The sequence below is a fragment of the Lates calcarifer genome, linkage group LG4, assembly GCF_001640805.2.
Source record: "Lates calcarifer isolate ASB-BC8 linkage group LG4, TLL_Latcal_v3, whole genome shotgun sequence".
In the NCBI taxonomy this organism is placed as follows: domain Eukaryota; kingdom Metazoa; phylum Chordata; class Actinopteri; family Centropomidae; genus Lates; species Lates calcarifer.
The window spans coordinates 13,229,199-13,254,801 of NC_066836.1; the positions used below are offsets into that span (position 1 = coordinate 13,229,199).

The 25,603-nt window shown below is 43.4% G+C and overlaps 1 protein-coding gene across 1 annotated transcript in view; it reads left to right on the plus strand.

The window, feature by feature from the left end:
• The window catches only part of ptch2 (patched 2), a 29,950-nt gene extending 16,022 nt beyond the window's left edge, over positions 1-13,928 (plus strand). The window contains exons 9-23 of the mRNA XM_018676695.2: positions 192-339; positions 1,385-1,516; positions 1,605-1,760; positions 1,922-2,014; positions 2,107-2,232; positions 3,134-3,518; positions 3,621-4,145; positions 4,678-4,820; positions 4,970-5,150; positions 5,250-5,530; positions 6,993-7,130; positions 7,725-7,867; positions 10,806-11,208; positions 11,319-11,892; positions 12,007-13,928. Coding sequence (XP_018532211.1) covers positions 192-339; positions 1,385-1,516; positions 1,605-1,760; positions 1,922-2,014; positions 2,107-2,232; positions 3,134-3,518; positions 3,621-4,145; positions 4,678-4,820; positions 4,970-5,150; positions 5,250-5,530; positions 6,993-7,130; positions 7,725-7,867; positions 10,806-11,208; positions 11,319-11,892; positions 12,007-12,041 — 3,463 coding nt within the window. The 3' untranslated portion in view covers positions 12,042-13,928. The remainder of the gene's footprint in view (positions 1-191; positions 340-1,384; positions 1,517-1,604; positions 1,761-1,921; positions 2,015-2,106; positions 2,233-3,133; positions 3,519-3,620; positions 4,146-4,677; positions 4,821-4,969; positions 5,151-5,249; positions 5,531-6,992; positions 7,131-7,724; positions 7,868-10,805; positions 11,209-11,318; positions 11,893-12,006) is intronic.
• The last annotated feature ends 11,675 nt before the right edge of the window (positions 13,929-25,603 follow it).

A 25,603-nucleotide genomic window follows, 5' to 3' on the forward strand; every position in this document is an offset into this window, starting at 1 on the left:
AAATAAGAATAAAGTTTAGGGATACAACGAACATTTTAACAGTCAAACAGGATGATTTTTTAATGTGTTAGTTGTGAGAGGGATGATGCAGTTGAGGTTTTGGCTCAGCTCAGCACACAATAAACCATGTTTAAAAGACGCGTCTGACATCTCCGATCTGTCTTAAGCTCACATTTATGTGTGTTTTGCAGCGCGGAGGCTCTCCAAACCATGTTCCTGTTGATGAGTCCTAAGCAGCTGTACGAGCACTTTAAAGATGACTACGAGATCCATGACATCAACTGGAATGAAGAAAAGGCTACCGCTATCCTCGAGTCCTGGCAGAGGAAGTTTGTGGAGGTACGAACATACACACACATTTTTCACGTACATTCAAACGCACACACTACAAAGAGAAGGAGAAGCTGGACACAAGCAGAGATTTTTCTAGTGGCCACCACGAAGAAGTAGAAAGAGGATGAGAAAAATGAGGAGGCATTTCCTTGTCCCCATGCAGGCTTGTTTTACTTTGGTACACACACACACACACACACTGCATGGGACTCATTCTGCAGTGTCTGAATTCCATCAGTCTTCAGCTCCCTTGTAAAGCGAATCGCAGGGCAGACCAGGGCAATAGGTATGTGTGTGTGTGTGTGTGTGTACGTGTGTGGTAGGCCAATCATCTCTCTCTGTCACAGCCCTAGGTTATAGGAACAAGCTGTTGCTGTGATAGTTGACACCCACCGTGGTGAGGGTAAGGAGAGAGGGAGGGAGGGACGGAAGCGAGGGACATGTGGCAGGGAGGGAGGGAAACAAACTAAGACATAAACTGAGAGCAACACCGTACCTCTGCCTGACACATTAAAGAACAAGAACAGATCGATTAGAGGCAGCGAATGATGATGAAATGCAAACAGGTAAAATAGCTCCGGGGGGAGCTTTGGTCCATTCATGGCACAGCGGAGTGGTGAGAGCAGCCTCCTGAGCCATGCGATCCCATCCCTCTCACCTTTGACCTCACAACCTCTGGCATCTGTGCTCATTACTCCTCAGTTGTCATACACGCACACACACACACACACACTCGCACTCACATGCTAGCACATGAAAAACACACATACACATTCATGCTCACTTTCACACACATGCACATTTCACAGGGACAGGGGGCCTTTTCTTTTTCTTTTAGGGTCCTAAAATATGGGGGTGTAGGAGAGGGTTGGGGTACTGGACTGTGTGTGTGTGTGTGCAAAATGGTGTGTATTTTCATGTGAAAGAAAAAAAACCCTTGTCTTACTCAGCAGCTCAGCCCCACCAAGGTATTTTACACATGGAGACGCTGACGTGCTGATTTTTGGCAACTGAGGCACAGCTTAATCACAGACTAATTTGTATCCCTCAGATGGTCCATCAGAGTATCCCAGCTAACTCCAGCCAGTCCATCCACGCTTTCTCCACCACCACCCTCAACGACATCATGAAATCCTTTTCCGATGTCAGTGTCATCAGAGTGGCTGGGGGATACCTGCTCATGGTGAGCATATTGACTGTCAGACTAAGTGAGCAAGTGGAAATATTTACTGTGAAATAACAGATTTTTAATATGAATGTCTTCTCTCCAGCTTGCTTATGCCTGTGTGACCATGCTAAGGTGGGACTGCGCTAAGTCCCAGGGGGCTGTTGGGCTGGCCGGCGTGCTACTGGTGGCCCTGTCGGTGGCTGCGGGGCTGGGTCTCTGCTCCCTGCTTGGCCTCTCCTTTAATGCTGCCACCACGCAGGTACAACATAAAGCAAACTTCATACTAGCTAGTATTTTCGGTCTTAAATCTTGTCGGTCATTTTTGGTCTAAATCTTGATTTTGAGCCCAGACTTTGATGTCACAAACCTCAAATGTTCAATCTGACCTTTTGTTCTCTGTTGATGTGTTTCCCATCCCAGGTGCTTCCCTTCCTGGCACTAGGCATTGGTGTGGATGATATGTTTCTGTTGGCTCACTCCTTCACAGAAACTGGAACTAACATCCCCTTCAAGGTACCTTTTAAGAGACTCCTCTCCTCTCCTCTCCTCTCCTCTCCTCTCCTCTCCTCCCCACCGTCTGACTTGTGCCTGTGTTTTTTCCGAAGGAGCGGACGGGAGACTGTTTGCGTCGCACCGGCACCAGCGTGGCTCTGACTTCCATCAACAACATGATTGCGTTCTTTATGGCCGCTCTCGTACCCATCCCTGCCCTGAGAGCTTTCTCTTTGCAGGTATGTTTTGCACACACACACATACACACACACCCCCTTACACGCATGCGCACAGACATAAACACATGTACACAATCGCACACCGAGAGGCCCGAGGCTCCTTTGAAAATGAAAGAGATAACTTAAGAGAGGTGACATTTATTCAGAGCGAGGAAAGCCTTTGTTCCGAGTTTTATTGCCACTGCACCAACAGGGCGGACATTTTTTGTGTGTGTGCACGTCTCTGCGTGTGTCTGTATATGTGCATAAATGTGTGTGTGTTTGTACATGTGTGTAATGTGGAATAATCAGAGCAAAGACGGTGATGAACAGACAGAGAGAAGCACGCAGAGAGAGAGAGAGAGAGAAGGGAGAGGGAGGGAGGAGTGGATCAGTATATCACTGGCCCCTTCAAGGCGGTTTGCCTCTGATCTGTGACTAACTGTGGGTGGTCCGAAACACACACACACACACACAAGCACACACACAAATACACACACATAGACATATACACACTGGAAACCACGGCCAGTTAGAATGTCAGCTTCAGGGTCTGGAGTGAGCGGGGAGGTGGTGGTGAAGGGTGATGGTTTTGCTCAGACTCGCAACATATATATTCCCCCCCCCCGCTTCTTAAACTCATTCTCTCTAGTAGTTCTTTCTCTGTGGCCCTCTTTTCTTTCTTTTCTCTCTGTCTCTCTCTCCCTCTCCCCTCCTGGCTCGCTTAGTATTCCTGGCTGGTGATTTAGAGTAAGGCTTTTCTTTACTTTCTGGGTTGTGGTCTGAGACACTAAAAAAAAAAAAGAAGAAGGAGCCTTGACTCTCCCCAGCTGGGGTAGGGTGCCTGTAATTTCACATACTGTTCTCTGTCTCTTCTCACTTTGTTTTTTTTTTCTCCTCCTCTCTGTATTTCTCTCCCTAGGCGGCCATTGTGGTTGTGTTTAACTTCGCCATGGTGCTGCTCATCTTCCCCGCCATACTCAGTTTGGACCTCCACCGGCGCGAGGACAAGCGCTTGGACGTCCTCTGCTGCCTGTACAGCCCCTGCTCCGACCGCGTCATCCACCTCTCTCCGCATGAGCTGTCAGACACCGGAGAGCAGCAGCAGCACGCGCCTGCCACAGCGCACACGCATCAGTACGCCGCGGGATCCACGATCACCACCAGCACCCAGATCACCACCACGGTGCAGGCGTTCACCCAGTGCGATGCAGCGGGACAGCACATAGTTACGATTCTACCGCCTACCTCACAGATCTCCACCAGCCCGCCCTCCATCATCCTCTGTCCCACCTCTCAGGCTCAAGGTGAATAAAGTCATATTAAGATTCTCACAATAATGTTTTTCTGGCCAAATAAGTATTTTAAATAAATTGTGAAATAAATCATGATGTATTTCCTACTTCTAGCCATCACACCTTCTCCCACCACCACCTCAGTGCCGGACCCCTACGGCTCCCAGCTCTTCACCCCTACCTCCAGCTCCACACGGGACCTCCTAGCCCAGGTGGAGGATTCCAAATCGGGAAAGAAGTGCGTCCCACTCCCCTTCCTGCACTGGAACCTGTCCAGCTTTGCCAGGGAGAAATACGCCCCTCTGCTCCTCAAGCCGAAAAGCAAAGCCATTGTGGTGGTCCTCTTCCTGGGCCTCCTCGGCCTCAGCCTGTACGGGACCACCATGGTGCACGACGGCCTCTACCTGACAGACATCGTGCCCCGAGACACCAAGGAGTACGATTTCATCGACGCCCAGTTTAAGTATTTCTCCTTCTACAACATGTACCTGGTGACCATGGATGGATTCGACTACGCTCGGTCACAGAGGCTGCTGATCCAGCTGCACAACGCTTTTAACTCCGTCAAATACGTGGTCAGAGACAGCGACAACAAACTGCCCCGCATGTGGCTGCACTACTTCCACGACTGGCTCAGAGGTAAGAATGTTATTTTTTTGAATGAGTCATGCAATAACTTACTCTCTTTCCCCCTGAGGGGTTTTGATAATGATATCAGAATCCGGCAGAGGGTGCAACAGGTTTTTTCAGGTGTGCTTTTTACTAAGGGCAGGAGTGTGTGTGTGTGGGGGTGAGAATGTGCAAAGGGTGAGTGAAAGTTCATCCATGCTGTCTACCCCCATCCACCTGGGCTCAGGGGTGGTGTAGTAGACAGGCTGGGGGTGTCATAGGTTATCTTTGCATGAGTGTGTGCTGGTGTGTGTCTGTGTGTCCTCAGGCTAGGACATGTCAGAGGCCCAGTCAGGAGGAAGTAATAGCTAACAGATCAATCAGAGCCAAGAAAAGAGATGGAAAAAGAAACATGATATTTCATATTGTCAACATCACTGCCCGCATAGACAGACACGCAGGAAAACCTCCTATAATTTTATGATAATAAAAATCATAATATTTATAACTGACAACCGCAATAATCCTTTTCTCCTCTGTGTGTGTTTTACCTCACACGCAGGTCTTCAGGCCGCTTTTGATGCTGACTGGCAGGCAGGCAGGATTACCGCTGACAGCTATCGGAATGGCACAGAGGACGGAGCTCTGGCGTACAAGCTCCTCATCCAGACCGGCTCCAAGAAAGAGCCTTTTAACTACAGCCAGGTATGTCCAAGAGCTGCAACCAAATAAAAAATTGAAAACAGAATCCACATGTCCTTTCCATGACAAGGTGTGTGGCATTGTAGACAACTACATTGTTAGCTGTCTTTTTACTATTCATTCTGACAAGAGGAATCGTTTTTTTTCTCTAGTTGACGTCTCGCCGGCTGGTAGATGCAGAGGGTCTTATCCCCCCAGAGGTGTTTTACATTTACCTGACAGTTTGGGTCAGTAATGATCCTCTGGGCTATGCTGCCTCCCAGGCCAACTTCTACCCCCATCCAAGAGAATGGATTCATGACAAGTATGACACTACTGGAGAGAATCTACGCAGTAAGTGTCTTATCTTACACATTCGATTTTTGCCAGAGCGGATACACCTGAAAATGACTTGTATGAACATAAGATCTCAAATCTCGTTCTCTCTTGCAGTCCCAGCCGCTGAGCCCCTAGAGTTTGCCCAGTTCCCCTTCTACCTGAACGGCCTTCGCCAGGCTAGCGACTTCGTGGAGGCCATTGAGAGCGTGCGGGCCATCTGCGACGAGTTCAGCCGCAAGGGCGTGTTCAACTACCCTAACGGATACCCCTTCTTGTTCTGGGAGCAGTATATCGGCCTCAGGCACTGGTTCCTGCTGTCGATCAGCGTGGTGCTGGCTTGCACCTTCCTGGTCTGTGCAATCCTCCTGCTCAACCCCTGGACCGCCGGCATCATTGTAAGCCAACGATCAGTTTCCTCCGAAACTCCTCATCATGCTATGCTCTTCCTCGTCCTTCCTGTTTTCCATTTTTGCCAGTTTCTGTCTCACCTCTTCCTCTGCGTCCTACCTCGACAACATCATTACCCCCTTCCTCCCTCTCTTCTTCCTCTCGCTTTCTTCTCACCCTTCTCAGCACAGCTCAATAATGCTGTCTAGGGGGCCCCTCTTTCTCTGCGGAGGGCCAGTGCACACACACTCACACACACACACACACACGGGGACTTTTGTCATTCTAATGTAGGCTGGGCCGGCCTTAGAAAAGGAAATGCAAAGGAGCAAGAAAGGCTTTGCCCTCCTGAAGCCTCTACCTCCAACTCCCTCACGGCTTTTGTCAGAGGGAGAAGGAGAGACTTTGGGACAGGACAGATCTGCCCAGTTGCGACCTTGGCCTGCTCAACCCATCCATCAGGGATATATATGTGTGTGTGTCTGTGTGTGTGTGTATGAGAGAGAGAGAACGAGAGAGAAAGAGACAGTCTGAGTGTGCAGTGTTTGGAAAACATTTCACACACAAGCTGGTGGGACCGGTGGTCCTTAAGGGCCCCCCAGACTCACACACATACACATACACAAATCCGAATATCCCTGACCATTGGGGGGGGGGGGGGGGGGGGCTTAACTGTAGCACAACAACAGTGCCAGTTTCAGTTGGAATGTGTTTAATTTAAGTAGCGGTCCCTAGCAGCACTGATTGAGACGGCAACACAAACCCAGTCTCCTCAGACACAGAGAGGGGCGCAGCATGTATGGTTTCCAGGCATCAGCCCTGTCTGTGAAGGTTTCACCCAGCCTGTATGTGGTCGAGCAGTAAAATGGCTTTTATCATTTCCAATTTAACCGTGCCCCAGCTCATAGCCCCCGCTGGGATCAAAAGCCCCTGTTGGCCGGGAACCACTTTCTCCTTTCTTGTTTTCTAAGACTTGTTGTTCCTGTTTGTGTAGCGGTTTACAGTAACATCACACATTTATGTCAGTAAAACTGAAATGCTGCATCACTAAGATGTTGGATTAAAGTGTCAGATACATAAAAAAGCAAGAGAATTAGTTTTCCACAAAGAGACAGATGTTCATAAATTCAGTGTAATAGGAGTGTGAGAGCAGCCGCACTCTGTTGTCTCAGGCGCTGTCAATCATTTCAACCACCTCAAGGACAGAAGAAGAGTAAGATAAGGAAATAAGGAAGGGTGGGGGGGTGCAGCCTAAGGCTGGGTAATCTGATGCCATGTGGTTGAGATCCTGAGCACAGGGTCAAAGGCTGAGTGGGGTAAGGTGGCAAAAGGGCTCAACTCAGTCACTAGACATATTCACTTGTATTTATTGTTGACTTCTTTATTTCTTCACCATCCTACTTTTTCTCATGTACTGGCAGTTGAAAACAGTTCACTTTGTAACACTTCCTACCCGTGTTCTCTTTTCAGGTGTTTATCTTGGCCATGATGACGGTGGAGCTGTTCGGCATCATGGGTCTGATCGGCATCAAGCTGAGCGCCATCCCCGTGGTCATCCTGATCGCATCCGTGGGCATCGGGGTGGAGTTCACTGTTCACATTGCACTGGTGAGTCGACACGCCCCAAAACAAGAGCGCACACATGGATTAACTGTTAAGGGGACTCAACACCTACAATTAAACACCTACTTTACTTGAAACCCGAAGCTATGAAATACCTACCATACACCAACATGTGACCACATAAGGATTAATATAAAAATCACAAGCTCTCTGCTCAGTTTTATGTGGATTTGCATACCCCAGGGAAGAATTACATTTAACCTGTGATAATACTTTTTAATTATTGATTGAATGTCCTTATGCTCTGTGCAAGGATTTGTAATAGGCTGCGTTTTGCAAACATTTTTATTAGTTTTAAAGTGCAAAGCACAGACTCCTGTGGCTTCATGCCTGAAATGGAAAGTGATTAAGGTAAAATAAGTGTGATTAAAGATTTACTAGGAAACTTTTGGCTTCCTGGTTCATGCTGGCAGCTCTTTCGCACAGCGTACTGTCTTGTAGTTTAGCGTAGCGATCCCCGACTAAACCAAAGGCAGGAATTCTGAAGCGTGCCAAGCTTCACCGCAAGCACAAGTTTTGTGTGATCGGCAAGATTTCCAACTCATTTCTCTTCCCCACCTCCCCCCTTCTCCGCCGCAGGGCTTCCTGACAGCGATTGGCAACAGAAACAAGCGCTCGGCAGTGGCTCTGGAGCACATGTTTGCACCGGTGGTTGACGGAGCGATCTCCACGCTGCTGGGCGTTCTCATGCTGGCAGGGTCAGAGTTTGACTTCATCATGAGGTGAGATGCTGTGTGTATGTGTATGTGTATGTGTATGTGTATGTGTATGTGTGTGTGTGTGTATGTGTGTGTGCATCTGTACGTGTGTGTAGCTCTGCATGTATACATTTGAGAAGTCATGCTGTCTTATGTGTGAGAGAGTGACCATGCACACTTTGGCAACAGTGCTGTCTAAACCCTGTACAGCCCATATGTTACCTTAACAAGAAGCAGTGTTTTGGTTTTACGCCATTGGTGTGTGTGTGTTTATGTGTGGAGCCAGTTGTCTAGCCTCACTCGGGGATGGGAGGAAGCCTTGTGGGGGGTCAGGAGTGCATGCAGGTGGAAATGTTATACCCCTATTTACGCACACACACACACAGAGTGACAAATATGCACCTGGTTCTGTCACTCTGGGCACACACACACATCCGTCTCCCCAACCTCAGAGCACAACAAATGGGGAAAACATCAAGGGTGTGTAGCAGCTGCTCGTAAACATGGAAGTGTTCTGCTACCCACTGGGTGGTGTCTCTCTCTTACTCATTCTCACTGATTCTTTCACACAAACGCACATGAGGGAATCTGTAAAAATTCCTATCATCCGTTTGGCATTCTTTCCCTCCATGTTAGGTGCCGTAATAAAAAGTGGAGCTAAATTTGAACTGGTTAGCCAGTCAGATGGTGTGTAGCCCACCAACAGACATTACTCCCCTGTGTGTGTGTGTGTGTGTGTGTGTGTGTGCGCGCGCGTGCACGCTCGCAAGTGTAAACTGCGCATGTACGTATATGTGTGTGCGTGTGTTTTCTACCAATGTTTCATGGTCAGAGTGGAAAAAAAGGCGAATAGCTCGATGTTTTTCAGCCGAATGTGGTCTCGGCCCAAACCCGAAACCACAACCTTGAGCTCACAGACTGCAACAGGCCTCCATGACAGAAAAAGCACAGTTTTTCTGCAGAAACAGAGACAGAAACAGAGAGAGAGAAAAAGAGGAGGAGGAGGAGGAGGAGGAGGAGGAGGAGAAGTACTCTGAGGGTGGCTTCTTTGCAAGGATATGAGGTCCTGGTGTGTGTGGGGGGGTGGGGTGGGATGGTGTTAGATGAATGGATCCTCCACCATGTTGGCTTGGAAAGATAAAGAGGTGTAAATCTGTAGGAGTAGACAAAAATCGAGAACTAATAGGAAGTTGGACTGGGATTAAGGGAGGTTCAAAGAGCATTTCAGCATCTTGTTTTTCCTCCTTTCTCCCATAGTTGTGAGAGAGATGGTTTTCAGTGGATGGGGTGAGAAAGACAGAGGGGTCTAGTATCTCTGTTGGAGGTCTTGTTTAGCTGTAGCTGTGGTCGGGTGAATGGGGCAAGCCAGAGCTGGCTAGCCGGGGAGCAGCATAAATATACTGCTGTAAACATCTCCTGGCCTTGTAATGCACTGAATAAACAGCAAGCCTAATTCAGCTCTGCTCAAGAGTCCTCTCTCTCTCACACACATACACACTTGCGTAGCATGCTTGCGCACACATGCGGGCCACATATGCGCGCACCCACACAAACGCGCACACACTACACACATGAGGAAAAATGCACATATGTACAGGCATGTAAACACTTACACTCTCTTTCTCACAGACACATATGCACACGACTCCCCAGGCCCTGACAACGAATGGAAAAGATTACAGTTTATATAAACAACAGAATTCCTAACAGTGAGACGCTGTTGGAGGTCCCACCAAAGTCTCACTCTCTTTCTCTCTGTCTCACTCTCCTCTTGTTTTTTTTTTTTGTTTTGTTTTTTTTTTTCAACCATGTTAAGAAGTTGAAGTGTAGTTTTTAGTAAAATAAGCAACAGAGCTCAAAAGTCCAGTCCTACGGCCACAAAAACAAAGATGACCTGTTCCTGCCTGTGAACGTGCCTTAATTCGAGGAAGTGTGCCAATTCGGTATCTGTGTGTGGTTTAAAGACAGTCATGGTTTTGAGCAGACAGCGAGAAATTGAAAATATCTCCCCAAAGTGTTTTGTCAAAGCTGGTTAGGATGACATGCTTTATGCTTCTGATAAAAAAAGAAAACAAGGACAGCAGGTAAAGAGGCAAGGGGAAAACATGTCAGAGGGAAGCATGGGGGGGGGGGGTGAAATTGGTGCGAATATGGGTTGTGGAATCACACCCAACATGCAAGCCATGAACTTTTTCCTGTAGAGTGACCTTTGTCAAGTGAAGTAGTAGTAATAGCTGTAGTAGTAGTCCATTCAGAGGAGAGAAGCATGTCTCAAGAGCTATTATCCCTGTCCTTGTTTGCTTTTTTTCCTCTTCACTCCAACAATCATTTTTTTCCTCCCTCTTTCTTTTACCTCTTTAAGTCTGGCTGGTGGTTAGCATCTCACTGTCTCTCCCTTTCTGCTTTCTGTTAGTGTTTAAGTGGAGTCCTCTCTAATTTTCTTGGGGAGCTCTTTCTTGTGGCCTGCCTCCACCCCTGGCCTCCTCAGAGCTCCACTGAGATGCACGCACACACACACACACACACACACACACACATACGCAACACAGCGTGAGTGAAAAACAGAGTGAGAGAAAGTCTTGTAGCAGCAGCAGTGGAGGCATCAAAGCATGTTTTAGTTGGACTGAGCGGGGGAATCAGATTTGCCCCCCCACCTCAGCCCACCCCCTCTCCCTTTGATACACAAACACTGGGCTTTCCCTGACTTCTTCCCCTGAGCTACTTCCCTTCCTCATGTGCCAATGATGTGTGTGTTTGAAATTGTGCATGCACATGTGTGTATATGTGTTCTTGTCCATATAAAACATCAGGACACCATGGTTCACCTTCACTTCTATAGAAAAGAGGTTAGATGAGATACTACGAGCAGGTTTTAACCTGAAACTGTTTTTTTCTAGCGCCAATTGTGACTATTTTAGGTTGAATTTCAAGCGAACATAACCCCCTCCCCTCTCTCTTTCAGGTATTTCTTTGCTGTGCTGGCCATCCTGACTGTGTTGGGGATGCTGAATGGTTTGGTTCTCCTTCCAGTCCTCCTCTCCATGATGGGGCCTCCAGCCGAGGTCACCCCTGTTGACAATGCCAGCCGCCTGCCCACGCCTTCCCCTGAACCCCCACTTCCCCCACCCATGACCCACCATGGGTACTACACGGGCCACCACAACCCACGGTCGTCTCGTCAACAAGCGTTTTCAGAGTCGTCGGACTCAGAGTATTATTCCGAGATGACCACCACGTCAGGAATCGGAGAGGAGGATTACAAGTACTGTGACCGGAGCGCGTACATAGCATCGCACCCCAACGTTCCTCCCACATCTCACATCCTGCTAGAGGCCAGCAAGAACCCCAGCTTCCCCAAGCTAACGGTACGTTGTAAGACCACAGAAAGAGGACAGGAACCCCTCCTGTGTGATCAAGTGGTCTTCAAATTTATGTGTCTTTTCTCAAAGTGATCATGAATCTCTGTTTGTTGTAGGTGGTGAAGCCATTTAAAGAAAATGCAGCAGGCACCGGTGGGAGGATAGAACCGTTAAATGAATCTTCACACAACACGCAGTCACCTCTCAGCTCCCAGGTCACGTGCTGGGACGGAAATAAGTGGGAGCAGCAGCAGGGCCTCCAGAGGCTCCAGGCTCAGCCCGGCCAACACTTACCCAGCGACAGAGCTCACTTCCCTGGGAGGACTTGTCAAAGCGGACCCAGGCTTCAAAATGGCAGAGGGCCTCAGCCAAACAGGACTAAAGGGCCAAGCTATAGCAATAGCACCACTGCCTTGCCGACGCAGCAAGGCTCAACTGGGGGGCCTGTTACCATGGTTACAGCCACAGCCTCCGTTACGGTGGCCGTGCACCCGACCTTGCCAGGAGCAGCGTACCAAGGCTACATGCATGAAGGTTTTGACACGGACAGTGAGTCGGACTGTTTTGAGGCTGCTAAGAGGACTTGTGGTGACAAAACAAACTTTTCTTCATGTAAGAGAGACTCTCTAGAGATCCAGGACTTGGAAGCGACACAGTGCCAGACAGAGCATCAGCTCAGCAAGACACAAGGTGAGTCAACAACTAGTTGATCTTAGGTTAACCTGACCTTTTCTCAGTTTCTCTGTTTGATGCCGGTTTAGCGATGTCTAACTATTTTCTTTCTTCTGTGTGTGTCTGCTGCAGGTGGGTTGAGGATCCAGGCAGCCAAAGATTGCTAGACTCTCTCACACGCGCTGTGCCTTCTCTCCTCAAGTCTCCGGCTGCTTCCCAGAGCACCTCGACGCCCATGTGGCATCACATCATCATCTTCAACTCTCAACTGTACATAGACTTCACACAAACAAAAGGAGAGGATTTATTTCAAGGACATATTAAGGAAAAAATTGACTTGTTTTAAGAATTATATAAATCTATGAGTATATATTTTAATACTAAAAAAGAGGGAAGCTATTTAAAAGAGTACTGTATAACTTGGGTATACTCTTGTGTAAAAGTTCAGATGTAAAAGATTATTTTTTTGTGGGGCAGTTGATTTTTCCCCCCCACAGTGTATAGAATAAGAAATGTGTTATATGTAAAAAGCGTCCACAAAAAGTGAGATGTTATTAAGATATTAGGTTATTGAACATACATGGTCAGTGTTTGATTTCTATTTGTATTGTTATGTTTTTGTCTTTTTCTTTTTCTTTATCTTTTTTTTTTGCTGCTACACTTCAAAAATAACTTTAAGTGATTTGCCTTAAAAAATGCAGTACCCCCCCTTCTCCCTCTTGCTCTAGTCAGTATACTTAGTGACTTTGTACACAGTATTACACTGTGAGATATCCTGCGTCTGACACACTCTCTTGTATTTTAAGTATCAATATTCTCTGTCACTGTAAAAAAAAAAAAAGCAGAGAATTACAGAGCAGATACTGTTTATTTAACAGTAGTAACCACCGTGCCTTCAGTACACCCCCTTGTCCTTGTTATCACAGCGCTCAGAGCTCAGTATTATGTTCATGCTTTAGTGTAAATATGTTTTACCTGTTTCGTCTCAGTCTCGTCCAGACACAGAATGTTTGTCAAGAAGCAGTAATAGATTGATGTTTGCTATCACCATCATCTGTCCATCTATGGGAATATTTTTAATAGTGATCAGTCTGTCAACATGCTGGCAGGGTCACATCTATGTCATATTTCATGTTGAATCTTTGTCTGGGTGTCCCAATGTCCTCTGCAGTTATAAACTACTTGAAGGAGCTGTGATAAAATTTTTTTCTTCCTCTGCAGTTTTTGTAAGCTCTACAGTGGGTGAACTTCACGTGTTGCTCACCCCCTTGTATTATTTTGAAAGGGAATCATAAAAATCCAATGCAAAGGGAGTGATTTTATTTTGTTGTTATTATTTTCTCCTTTTTTCCTCTGCTGGCTGCTTTAGGGTTGTAACACGTTCATGTTGTTGTGACCCTGTGCAATTATTGCATAATGTAAACTAGTTCAGTCTTTTTAATGCTTCAACCTGCTCCGACTCACTTTCTAATGTCTCACTCTCCTTGTTAATACAAACCTCATATACGCCACATTATTCTTTCATCTTAGCATTATCATTTACTTTGCTTTACAAAGTCTTTTCTGTTGTTGTCTTCGTTCAGTATTGGTCTCATCACTGCCAGGTTAAATTGCAGGGAATCACTTGCCAATCTATTTTTTTTTTCATGTCATTTTTTTTTTAAAGTGGCAGCTTTGGTTTCTTTTGTAAATATGAAAGAAGAGTTAAGTAGCTACTGTGCAGTTGTGATTAATTAAGCAAAACGGGCAAAAGCACCATTTACAGTTGGACCAGACCGTAGACAGCCAGGAGGTGTTGTCAGACAGTGGTGAGGAGGGGGGTTGAGGTTGGGGAGGGCTCCTGCATTAGTTTGTAGTTTATTTCAAAAAAAATTGTTAATGTCATGCCATATAAATTATTTATATTAAAATTTTATTTTTGTAGTTTGTACAGATGTTAGTATCTAGACTGAAGTTCTATTTTTAAAGAGTAAATATATATTATATATAAATATATCTATTTGTTGCTGAGTTTGTTTTTGTTTTGTTGTTTTGTTTGCATTTTTGGAGGGGGGGCTGGGGGTGGGGGATTATGGGAGGGAGGGGTTGACAACACTTTAGAGCAGAGGCCTTTTTGTGTGTGCGCATGTGTGTGTGTATGTGTGTGTGTGTGCGTGCGTGCGTGTGGAGCAAAGGGGGCAGTTGGAGGACCATGAAGGAGAAGGTGTGTAGGAATGTGTCACTGTTACACCTTGTTTTTAAGTTTCCTCTTGGCCCTTCCTTCTTCATTGTCATTTTTTTAATGTTCTTGTTCTTGTCCATGTCTAAAACACTGTGACTTCTGAAAACTATGCTCAAGAAAACCCTTGCGTGACCGTTATGTTCCCTCACCTGCTATAGAAATTTAACTAACAAAATAAACTGAATGAAAAAAGTGTTTTTGTGATCTTTGCTGGTCTTTTGTAGCGTGTTTGTGTGTGTTTGCCTGTGACCCCCGAGAAGAGATAAAGGGTCAATAGTGTTATCACAAAGACAGATGAGTGAAACCTGACTTTGTTTGCTGGTTAAATACACTCTTTAAATAGGCTCGCCAAATTATCAAGGTGCATTGTTGAGGTGTCAAACAAAAAGGTTTGATGTCAGCATGTTGATATTTTAAACCAAAAAGTATACACACACACACACACACACACACACATATATGCATATATATACACACAGTAACAAGTTATTTACAAGCTCAGGATACTGGCTCTCATTTAGGTTTCAAAGACTTATTAATCAGAGACAAAAAATGACTATTTTCATTCAGCAAAAGTTATACAAGACAAAACTTAATAAATGCATTTGTGAAGATGAACAATCCCTCAGTTTTACAGTACTATTGCACCAATATAATATTGAAAAGTGTTGTCTTCTGGGAGACCAGCATTATTACAATTAAATTGAATTATATTATTATTATTATTATTAAATATAAATTTACACTGATAAATATCGTTATAATTAAGCACACAATGAGAAACAAGATATCCAACTAAAATGCGTGGACACAACAGCTCGGTCACTGTTAATTTGCCTCTTAATGATGAATATTGCAATAAATGTGAGTTACAGAAAAAAAAATGTTTTTAGTGCTGAAAACCCAAAGTTCACAAAAATCTCCTGATGCATAAAAACTGTTTTTGTGACTCAGTCATATGTAACTCATTTCCTTATAATTTAGTGTGCAATGGCTGACTCATTTTTTTTGTACATCAGCCATAACTGGAACTGAACTCTTCAGGCAAAAATGATGTCCAAGTAGATTTTATGTATAAGTTTTAATCTGACATTCAGTTCACATGCAAACTGTTTCAACATGTCTCCACTTGGGTGCATAATACCAAATACAGCAGTATCAGTTTGTCCATCCATCCACAACAACATTTATCCCTCCAGATCAATATTTCTTGACAGCTGATACGGACGTTTTGCATGGTCCCTGGAGGAGGAACATCCCTGAAGGGATTTTAATGGAACAACCTTTGTATAGTGCCACCAAGTATTGGCTCCTGATAGATACTTTGATATACAACAAGTTATCTTAAAATGTAATGGCCAATTAAATGGCCTTGTATGTTCATGGTCACTAGAAGATGAACCCTCTCCATTTTGGGCACTCTATGAACTTTACTGTTGCACCACCCTCAGGTCAAAATGAATGCTCAAAAGTTAACTTTACACACAGGGTTTTTCAAAGTGAAGACAGATTACTCTGCCTCGTCTTTACGATTACCAGATTTGTCAAGCAATTTTTTAATTGTGCTGTCAGGAGACCAACAATTATATGTATTACACAAACTCAGTCTCAGTATCAATACCCAAAGGCCATTTGCTGACTTTTTTGTGTTATAAGAAGAATAATTTTCACAGACCTGAGGACTGCTTAAGACATATCCATAATAATAATTAAAACAGAACATAATTAAGATAGAAAACTCATTGTATTTTATTGTTTCATTGTGCCTGAGGTGAGTGTTTTCATATTGTGTAAGCATTACATTACTCCCTGCTTCCTGTCAGTCACCTGACACCCACTAAAAGCCTGGGTTAGGAAATAACCTGTCAAAATATGTTGTTATAAACGTTATATGCGTTACAAATTTTACATCACATACATCACATCGGAGTCTGTTTGTTAGCATTTGTGTTTTCTTTCTGTACGGGGCTATTTAAAACATCTTCACTTCATGAACAATGACTAAACCACTGAGAAGCACTGAATTGAAGCACTGAACCACCTGGAAAGTGCCTGGGATCACTGGCTTCCTGGATCATTGTTGTGACTCGTCTGTCTAAATCTCTGCCATTGTGCACGTGGAGACACAAACATTCATGCACACACACACACACGCACACACACACACACACACACAGACACACACAAATATCATCATATGCTTATATGCACTGCACATTCTTGAGAACCCAAACATAAAAAAACTACATACACCCCCTTGCCTTCTCATACACAAATATACAAACATGCACATACACTCGCACACAGACAGACACACACACACACACACACACACACACACACACACACAGGCCCACCTGTGTAGATGAAAGGTAGATGCTGTAAATTCCTTTGCTTCCCACGCAACAGCTCCTCATTTGTCAGCCCAAGCAAAGCAGTCCATGTCTGAATCTGATACCTCAGTCTTTTGAAGTTACTGTCATGCTAGTCCACCTCTAAACTAAACCTCATAGACACACACAAGAAAAAGCAGGCAGTACAACACAATAGTTATGAAGTCAAACACAAGCTAAACTTTTCTCTCACTCACACACACACACCCGAGCAATAAACAATGCTGGCCAGATCAATTTTGTTTTAAAGTTGTAGGTTAATGAGAACAAATTTGCCCCCAGAATTGATGTCATCTTGGGAGCACATGTTATATTTAATGTTACAGCTCAGTGACAAGAAAATGAAAACATGTTGTCCAGTTATGGGTCATAGCAGAGCTGGAGCCTCTCCCAGCATGCATTTGGTGAAAATCAGGTAAAAAACTGATTCAGACCGATATTCGCAGCCACAAGCAAATAGTATTTCAAAAGTAACCAAGGAGCACGTCTTTGCCATGTAAGAGACCCAGAAAAGAGAACCAGTGAAGGAATCATGCAACGTTCACTCAAAAAAGGCAATGTGTCTTGCTAATCACCCAACCACCGTACCACATCTTAATAGTCAAACTGCTCATTGTATTTTATGTGTTTTGTAATACAAAAACATTTTAATTTAAGAGTACACTGAGGCAAGACATAAAAATTCTGAAGCACCCGATGACACAGGCTGGTTCCAATTGGCTTTAACCACTCTAACACACACTAACACACACGTAACTTTGGGATCACTGAGTTTCCCACAAGCACAGGGCATTGTGCAGGGATATATCAGATAAGATAAGAGAGATAACTTTACAGGTTTATGGGGCTGACCTGAACGTTTCTCCATGTTTGGGTTAGGAAGAAGATATTCAGGCTTTTGCCAAGTATGGGACTATAACATAGGGGAAGGAGTAACCTATATGTACCTGTCTGTATCTGCTCCTGACCTCTGACCTTTATGTCCAGGGACTGGGTAATAAAACAATCCCCTACTATAGAAGCTATAAATGACACTGAACAATTATAATAATGCCCTTACATGATACTTAGTGAGAGCTTTTTTATGAATATTATGTGATGTTGGGAAGCTCATAAGGTGTGTGTATGCCATCTGCTTTCTCACAGTTAATTAATTGTGTGTGAAACTGTTTTGATCACATTATAACATAAATATAACTGAGCATTACAAAAGCCATCTGACATCAGAGAGAAATGAACAAAGGACACTGTAACTACACATGTTTTCACACTACTGTAAAAAACTTTTCCAACTGTATTTTCTATCTTGGCTTTTTTTTTTCCCCTCTCAATTGCTCTTATCTGTCTCCTCTATCATTGGCACAGTGATTGCTAAAACACTTGAGCCAAGAAGTAGAATTAGTGATGTGGTTTGATGGTTACGCTCCATGACTTTGATGATTGTCTTTTGATAATCATCAAAAAAACGGACGCCAGGGTTGAGAGGTGGAGTTTCTTAGTGGTGGTGTCACTGTACTTTACACGTACTCCCCTGAACCTTTCAAAGACAGAATCTCAGGTACATCTTTGAGGACAACACAAAGAAAAAGTCAAATATATCATATTTAGTGAACATACATTTGGGAAGGAATGTAGGACCAAGATCATAGAATCATATAGCATTAACATACAACTTTAACTCTCCTACATGTGTGCCTCTACACAGTAATGTGAGAGCAGTGGCTGTAACAGTGATTAAAAAAGCTCCATTCCTTCTCTCTCTCTCTCTGTGTGTGTGTGTGTGTGTGAGTGCAGTGTGTGGGCCCAGATAGCAGCTGATAGTCCAGATAACACGATCTCCCAGTGCCAACTCCTGACCTGTGTGTGAAGGTGAGATCAATGGAGGAAAAGAAAACACAATGAAGGAACAAAAGACTGAACTCGTGATCTGGTGATGCTGGTGTTAGTGTGTAGGCACGCATGTGTGTGTATATGTGTGTGTGCACTGCTTGGGTGGCCCGAGGATGAGCGCCCATTGTTGCTAGAATTCAATAGGGCTGATTAGTAAAGAAAAGTGTGTGTGTGTGTGTGTGTGCATGTGTGTGTGTGCAAAAACATGCACTGGTATGCATGTCTGTGTGAAGCAGGGGGTGGTGTATGTGTTTGTACTTTTGCACTAAGCGCAACAGAGAAGAATGGGAGAATTAGCTGTAAAGCCAGTGAGAAAGCAGACTTCAGGGTGACATACCACACAAATCTGGGGAATGGGGATAGTTTCTCTTCACATCCACATTAATACTTTGTTTCAACAGAGTAACTCTCACAGCCACAATACAGTGATAGATATTTTTTAAAAAGTATATGTGTGGGGGGTTTCTGAGCTGAGATTTAGAGGTGTTCTTCTTGGGTTTGAAAATGAAACCCACAATAATCCAGTAGCTGGTCCCCAGTTTGAAACTCAAACAACTCAACAACTGGAATCTTAAGTAACTTTCAAAAACACCATGTGACCCATTTCCTTGTTTCACAGCACTTAAGATGATTTTTGTCTCCCAACTTTCCCTCAGAAAATAGTAGCTTTTATACCTGAAAATGAAATCAGGAGAGGAAGGATGTTGTTTTCATATGTAGCAGGTTTCATTACAAGTAATCCTAATTGTATGAAAGCACATGCTTAAATGTAAGAAATCACATCCACCCCATATTTCATATGTTGTCACCATATGGACTGAAAAACAGGTTTTTGCACACACATAAATGTGAGCTCAGATGTGGCCTATCACATAAATAACCATTACTTTGCCACCTTATGGTAATATTTAACAAAACATGGGAGAGTTACTGATTGTGAATTCTAACAGCCCACTTAAAGAACTTATCTAAATCCAGTGGCTGTAGGGCGCAACAAAACTGAAAAATTCAGAATCTGTAAAATTGATGAAATTTCTATAATTAAGCTTTGCCTGTTTCATGATATGCAAATGTACAAACACCCACTTCATGTACCTAATGCTAGATATGGCAAGTCCCTCATGAAAGAATCGTCTGACATTTTCACTTTCTTTCGGCGAGAAGATCAAAATTGCTCACGTGTGCTGGATTTAATTCTCAGTGGGCGCAGCTGATACAAGCTGAAACAAGACGTAATCTGTTAATTAGTGAGCTTTGGAGGTGCTGGTTGACAAAGTCGTTTCAGCTTCTAGACAGAGCCAGGCTAGCTGTTTCCCCCTGTTTGCAGACTGTGGGCTAAGCTAAGCTAGCCTGGCGTCAGCTCCATACCAAACACACAGTGGTGGAAGTTATTTTTTTTATAATGAAACCTCTCATATTCATAACTCTTTCAAGTGGGACCATAGATACCATCGTACCTTTGTTCCAAATTAACAAACGTAGGCACTCTGTATGTAATGACATTAATGCTTCTAACCATATTCTACAACAATAAAATAAGGATTCTATCACAGTAAATAGCAAAACCACTCAGTCAATGATATTTGTGGTTGCAAAGACCTTTCACTTTATGTCATGGTTCTGACCATCACCTCACTTTATCCCAACTTACTCACTATTTGTGTGACAATGTTTCCAAAATCTTTCCAACCCTGATGAATGTGTTCATTTATTTATTCACTCACTTGGTTGTACAATTATTTGGTTCTCTCACCATTCTGAGCCTGTTCTCTAAAATAGAAAGCCCCTTTGAGAGTTGAGTTTGTGCTGCATGTATTAAATGTGTTCCTGCAGTGTGATTGCACACTGCAGCAGATTGTTGCTCCGACTGAGTTCGTCTAATCATCTCTCGCAGAAACAGAGGAAGAGCGAGATCAATATTTACTGAAAACGCTCTTCAACATAACAAATGTGTTTGTAATCTATGCCCTGTGTGTGTGTGTGTGTTTGTGTGTGTGTATGTGTGTGTTTGATATACCTTGGCCGTGACCAGGCCTATTGAGGGGTGGCAAGAGGAGGAGGAGGAGGAGGAGGAGGAATACGAAGTTCCAGGCAATCATGCAGACAGGCGGGAGGGCCCGTATAGTGTAAACATGTTTTAAATAAACAGGAACCAGCGTAATGCCCTTTTAATTGATTCATTCTGTGCTTTGCTGTTTACAGAAGGGCCTAAATATGAGCCTCGTAAGGCAGAGGCCTTGTGTTTATAAGTGGTTTGTTTAGTTCAAACAATAACAGTTTGAACACCAGACGTAGTTGTGGATCGGTTGTGATGCGTTGTGCTGTAGTGCTCTGTGGTATTGCTTTTTTTGTGTGTGTTTTTCATGTTCTCCCTCTCTTTCTCGACATCCCCCTCTCTGTACATGTCTGCGTTTCCATCTGAGAGCTCCATTTTAGCAGAGAATAAACGAGCTAAAGCAGCTCTCCACAGTACCCCACTGTCTCCTCTTTACAATTTGCAGGCCAGCCAGGGTATGTTGGTGTGTGTATGTGTGACTGAAGTTTAAATTGCAGCCACAGTGTAATGATATGGTGGCATGGTATTGAGGGGGTGCTCCAAAGGGAGGGCGGGGGTTGGTAATTAAACATATGCAGACACAGACACATACAGAGGGTGAGACATACACACACACACACACACACACACACACAGAGCGAGAGAAAGAGAGCAAAGCTAAACACATCCAAGTGGGGTAGTAAAAGCTAATGAAGGTTCAGTGCTAGGCTGGCACAGACAGCCATTTCATGTGGTGGAGAGGAGAGGAGGAGGAGGAGGAGGAGGAGGACTGGGGCAGGCTGGGGAGCAATAAGCCAGAGCCTTACTCCACAGCAAGTTAGGCAAACCAGAGGATAAACTATAATTGACACCATCCATGAGTGTGGTTTTTCAATATCGTTTGTCACAGGGTCCGCCAAATCATTGTCTATGCAATGGAAAACGCAAACAATGGCATTAACACATTTGGGGAGCACTGACAATAAAACTAACACTACAGTGTTGGTAACTTCTAATGGCTCTGTGAGAGTTAAGTGCAAGAGCTGACCACCACAGGACCATTTAAATAAATCATGCACCCACACAAACAGAGTATTTGACAGTGACAGTGTTAATGTCTGGAAAAATGGTAAATTTGGAAATAATATAGGAAAGTTAGTCACTAAATAACAAATTACAAAAGCAATGTAAATATATATCAATGTATGTTCGACGTGCTGTACACTAAAATGACTGTGTTGCTGTGAGGTTAAAGTGGTGATGTCTAAGATTACTACCTTCAATCTTTTGTTTTTAATGGCGGTGACATCTCTGATGATAAACCAGAGTTCACTGTGGTGTTTCTTACACACATGTCAGAACTCACAGTGTGGCCAGTGCTGTGGTCTCTTTATTTCTGTGATTTTTGTTTATAAAATTTGAATTTATGAGTGAGTTCCCCTCCTCCCCCTCATGCCAGCATAGCTATCTTGGTCATGCTAACTACTAATCTCCTATTTGTCTCAAACAGAGGGACGTTGCTGCTTTTCTTAACAAACACCACATTATTTATCGTGAGCCAGAGCAATTTTTGCCAGAAAATATGCAGCTGAAATTAACTGTTCTGTTAATCATCAATGGAGGCAAAATTAATCCAAAGTAAGTGAGTCAGAGGTTTGCAACATTTTATGGGGAGGTGATTCTAATTCCATATCATAAAAAATGTTTCCTGGTGGGTAGGCTCATTTCTTGGCACTGAAAAGAAAATCTTTACATAATTTTTGCATTTTGTTGACCCCCTCAAGTTTTCTTCTCCTCTTTTCTGCAGCCTGCCACTGCAGTAAGATTGCTCCATTCTTTTTGCTTGTTTCAAGAATTTTTCTTCTCTTGATTTAAGAAAATAAGTTAATACTAGTAACTTTTGGGACTCAATAATTTACACAGATGACCTGATAAAGTGGAAATGTTTACAGTGAATCCTATCCCTGTGGTTTCAGGGCAGGCAGTAAAACTCCAGGTGCAGGTTAGTTTTTCTTTGAGATCTTTGTGCCCACATGTCGTACTCTGCACTAATGCAAGCAAACATATGACTTCTCTGGTGAGTCCTGTAAAAAAAAAAAAAAAAGAAAAGAAAGAAAAAAAGAAAAAAGAAACACAAGTGGGTTTTAGGGATTAATTTCAAAAGCACACTGACACGTTTCTGCACCATTCATGGTTTGTGGTTTCGACTGGTATTCCCTTAAAGAGGCTGTATGCAGGCCTGCTTTATCTCAATCTTTATGGTTCATATAAAGAAAATGATTGAATTCGAGAATAGAATTTATGGGCTAATTTCACAGTCATGGATTAAACTTTGTTTCAGATGCGTTTTATTTTGTAACTAAACCTTCAACAGAAAGGTTTAATTCAGTTTTAAGCTGAATACCTTATTTTGCTTGCTTAATTTTTGCACTTTGGTTGTCTTTGCTCTCTGTAGTATGAGGTGGAAAACTATTAAAGACCAACACGGAAATTTTGAGTGACACAGTGGCCCTGTGGACTAGTTACTGACTGGAGAAATGGAGAAACCAAGAGCTGCACTCTGTTGTTGAACATGTGTGTGTGTGACTGTGTGTGTGAAGCAATAACGCTAATGGTACTCTAATACTGTAATACACAAGACCATAATACTGTACAGTTCTTAAAAGTGCCCTAGTTATTCACTAAACATATCAGATTATATTGCTTTAAATGTCAGTATTTGTGTTGCCAATTTTGGAATTGGTTGTAAAAGTTCTTGTTACTTGTTTCTTACTGTAGTGCTGTACTGTACATATTACTCAAGGTTCTTTAGGTGAGAAATCACAGTGCATGTGCAGAAAGGTTATCATACCATATCTTATGGTAACTGAAGCACTAGCAGTGGACATACACAGTGCTGAATGATGAATGTGACCACTGTGTCCTCTGCAATATGCTCTGGCCAACAGAGGGCGTGGTGACAACAAACCTAAAATTACACATGATCATTGTTGGAAAAGAATATGTTTAACTCTAAAACAGATTATATATTTATTAAAAACCAAACCTGGTCAGCTCATCAGTCGAGAATGCATTCTGTGCTGCTTGCAGTGAATGAAAAAGGCCAAAGAGGAGCTCTCTCATATGGCAGGTTGGGAAGTAATGGGCCATAATTTCACCAGCCTTGATTCATCCAACCAGAGTCAGTTACAGGAACTAATCATTGGGTCTGAGGCCAAACAATAAGTCATTGCTCCTGTTAACAGGCTGCTCTGAATGTGATCTTCTCTACAGAGAGTCAAGGAACAGTCATTTTAACTATGTGACTACACATTCATATGTTTTGACTTATTCAGTGTGATGTTCATAGATTCTGTGTTACTTTGTTGCACACATATGTGTGTTTATGTACAAAAGACCACACACAGGCATATGAACATTCACAGACACCCATATGAGAAAGTTCAACACACTACTGAGTCGATTAAGAGCGAACACAAACATTCACACAGGAACACAGCTGTATAGTATTTCATAACAATGAGCATGGTTCAGCAGCAAGTGTAAGATTCTTTTATCAGTGTCAGTGCTAACACAAAAAATGAGTGTGTGTGCTGACAAGCCAACTTCTGGTGACAGAACATTGGTTACTGAAACCCTGAAGTCCAAATTCAGGTCAACTTCATCTACACTTGGAGGAAGAATACATTATTCTGACAATAATTTATGAAATACAAATGGAGTCGCTGAAAAGCAGTTTGTATTTTAATTCACTGAATATGCAGACTAGTTTCTGTCTGATACTGTAATGCTGGCCTGATATATGATATGTATTGCTATAGCAAACCATTTCTGTATCCACTAAAATCATCCCCTTCAATCTCATAAATCAATTATCTACTGGTATGAAACAGTCTCAGTTAACTGCTATCAGTAGGGTGATGTTGTGCTACTGTAGATGTAACCAACCTGTGGACAGACAAGCCATTCCCATGGTGTGACTACAGCTGTGTGTACTTCTCTGACCGCTCTTTACTGCAGAGACCAAATAAATAAACAAAATTATAGTTGAAGAAACAAATAAAATTTGCCAGCTGGGCAAACTTGGCACAGGGCTGGGTCAGTGTGGCAGAACTCAAAGGTGGATAAACGGCTTACTGAACTGTTTCATTGCTTGAAATGATGTGTTTGAGGAGTAAGCTTAGTCTATATTGCAACTTTTTCTTAAATGATGAGCTGGGAACCAAAACGGGTCACTGGCATGTTTCAGCTGATTCCCACATGCCAAGAATGCTAATATGCATTAATGAGTGAATGTTCCAGACCCAGTCAGCGTTTGCTCAGTTTGGCTCCTCGGCTGGAGAAGTTCTAAATCCCTGCTGTAGCTGTGCTGGACACACACTAAATTCAGTTATGAAAGAGTAAATCAAACCAGACTGTTGATTGGTTGACGCTATAGGAAAGTACACTTTTTGGAGAAAGGTTCTATTCTGATGTTGGATCACATGTCAAGTGGCCTTGTTTGCTGTAAGTGGCTGCATGTTTCTCTCTCTCTCTGTTTGTAGCCATATTGCTCTCTGCTGGTCAAACTGTATAATGCAACAGAGACAGTAAATACCAGGGCAAGGCTAAGAAGCGGGTAAGACATAGGTTTTCCTTTAAATAAGTGGTAACAATTCACTTTTTTTTCCAAGCTCAACAACATATGTGTTCTTATCACAATCTTCCCCCAGCACCTTATTGGTCTGTATTCCATTGTGAGTAATGGCTGTCAAGTCTGCATCTATGAGTTGCTCCTTTGCTGGTCTAAGACTCCGTCCCTTTTTGAGATGCCAAATATTAAAGCCATTTCCCTTTTTTCTTCTTCTTTGTTCCTCTCACTGCTCCTCTCCGGGTCTGTCAACCTTCCTGGGTGGTTTGTAAGCGTGCTCAGCTCACGCACTGTATGCATGTGTGTTTATTTAGTCTGTATAGGGGGACAGAGCCATGGTCTCTGCCAATTTTCTTTACATTGAGAAAATATGCTTTTGGACAGATGGAATAAAAAAGGAGGGGGAGCAGTTAAACAGACTCAAGGCCAACAGATACAAGACCTCTCCTTCCTCAAATCAACCACCATCATTACAAACCCTCCAGACTGAGAAACCAAAGCATCAAAAATGCTGCTGCTTCTTTTCCATGACTGCAATATCTACACATGCAGAGGAGCAG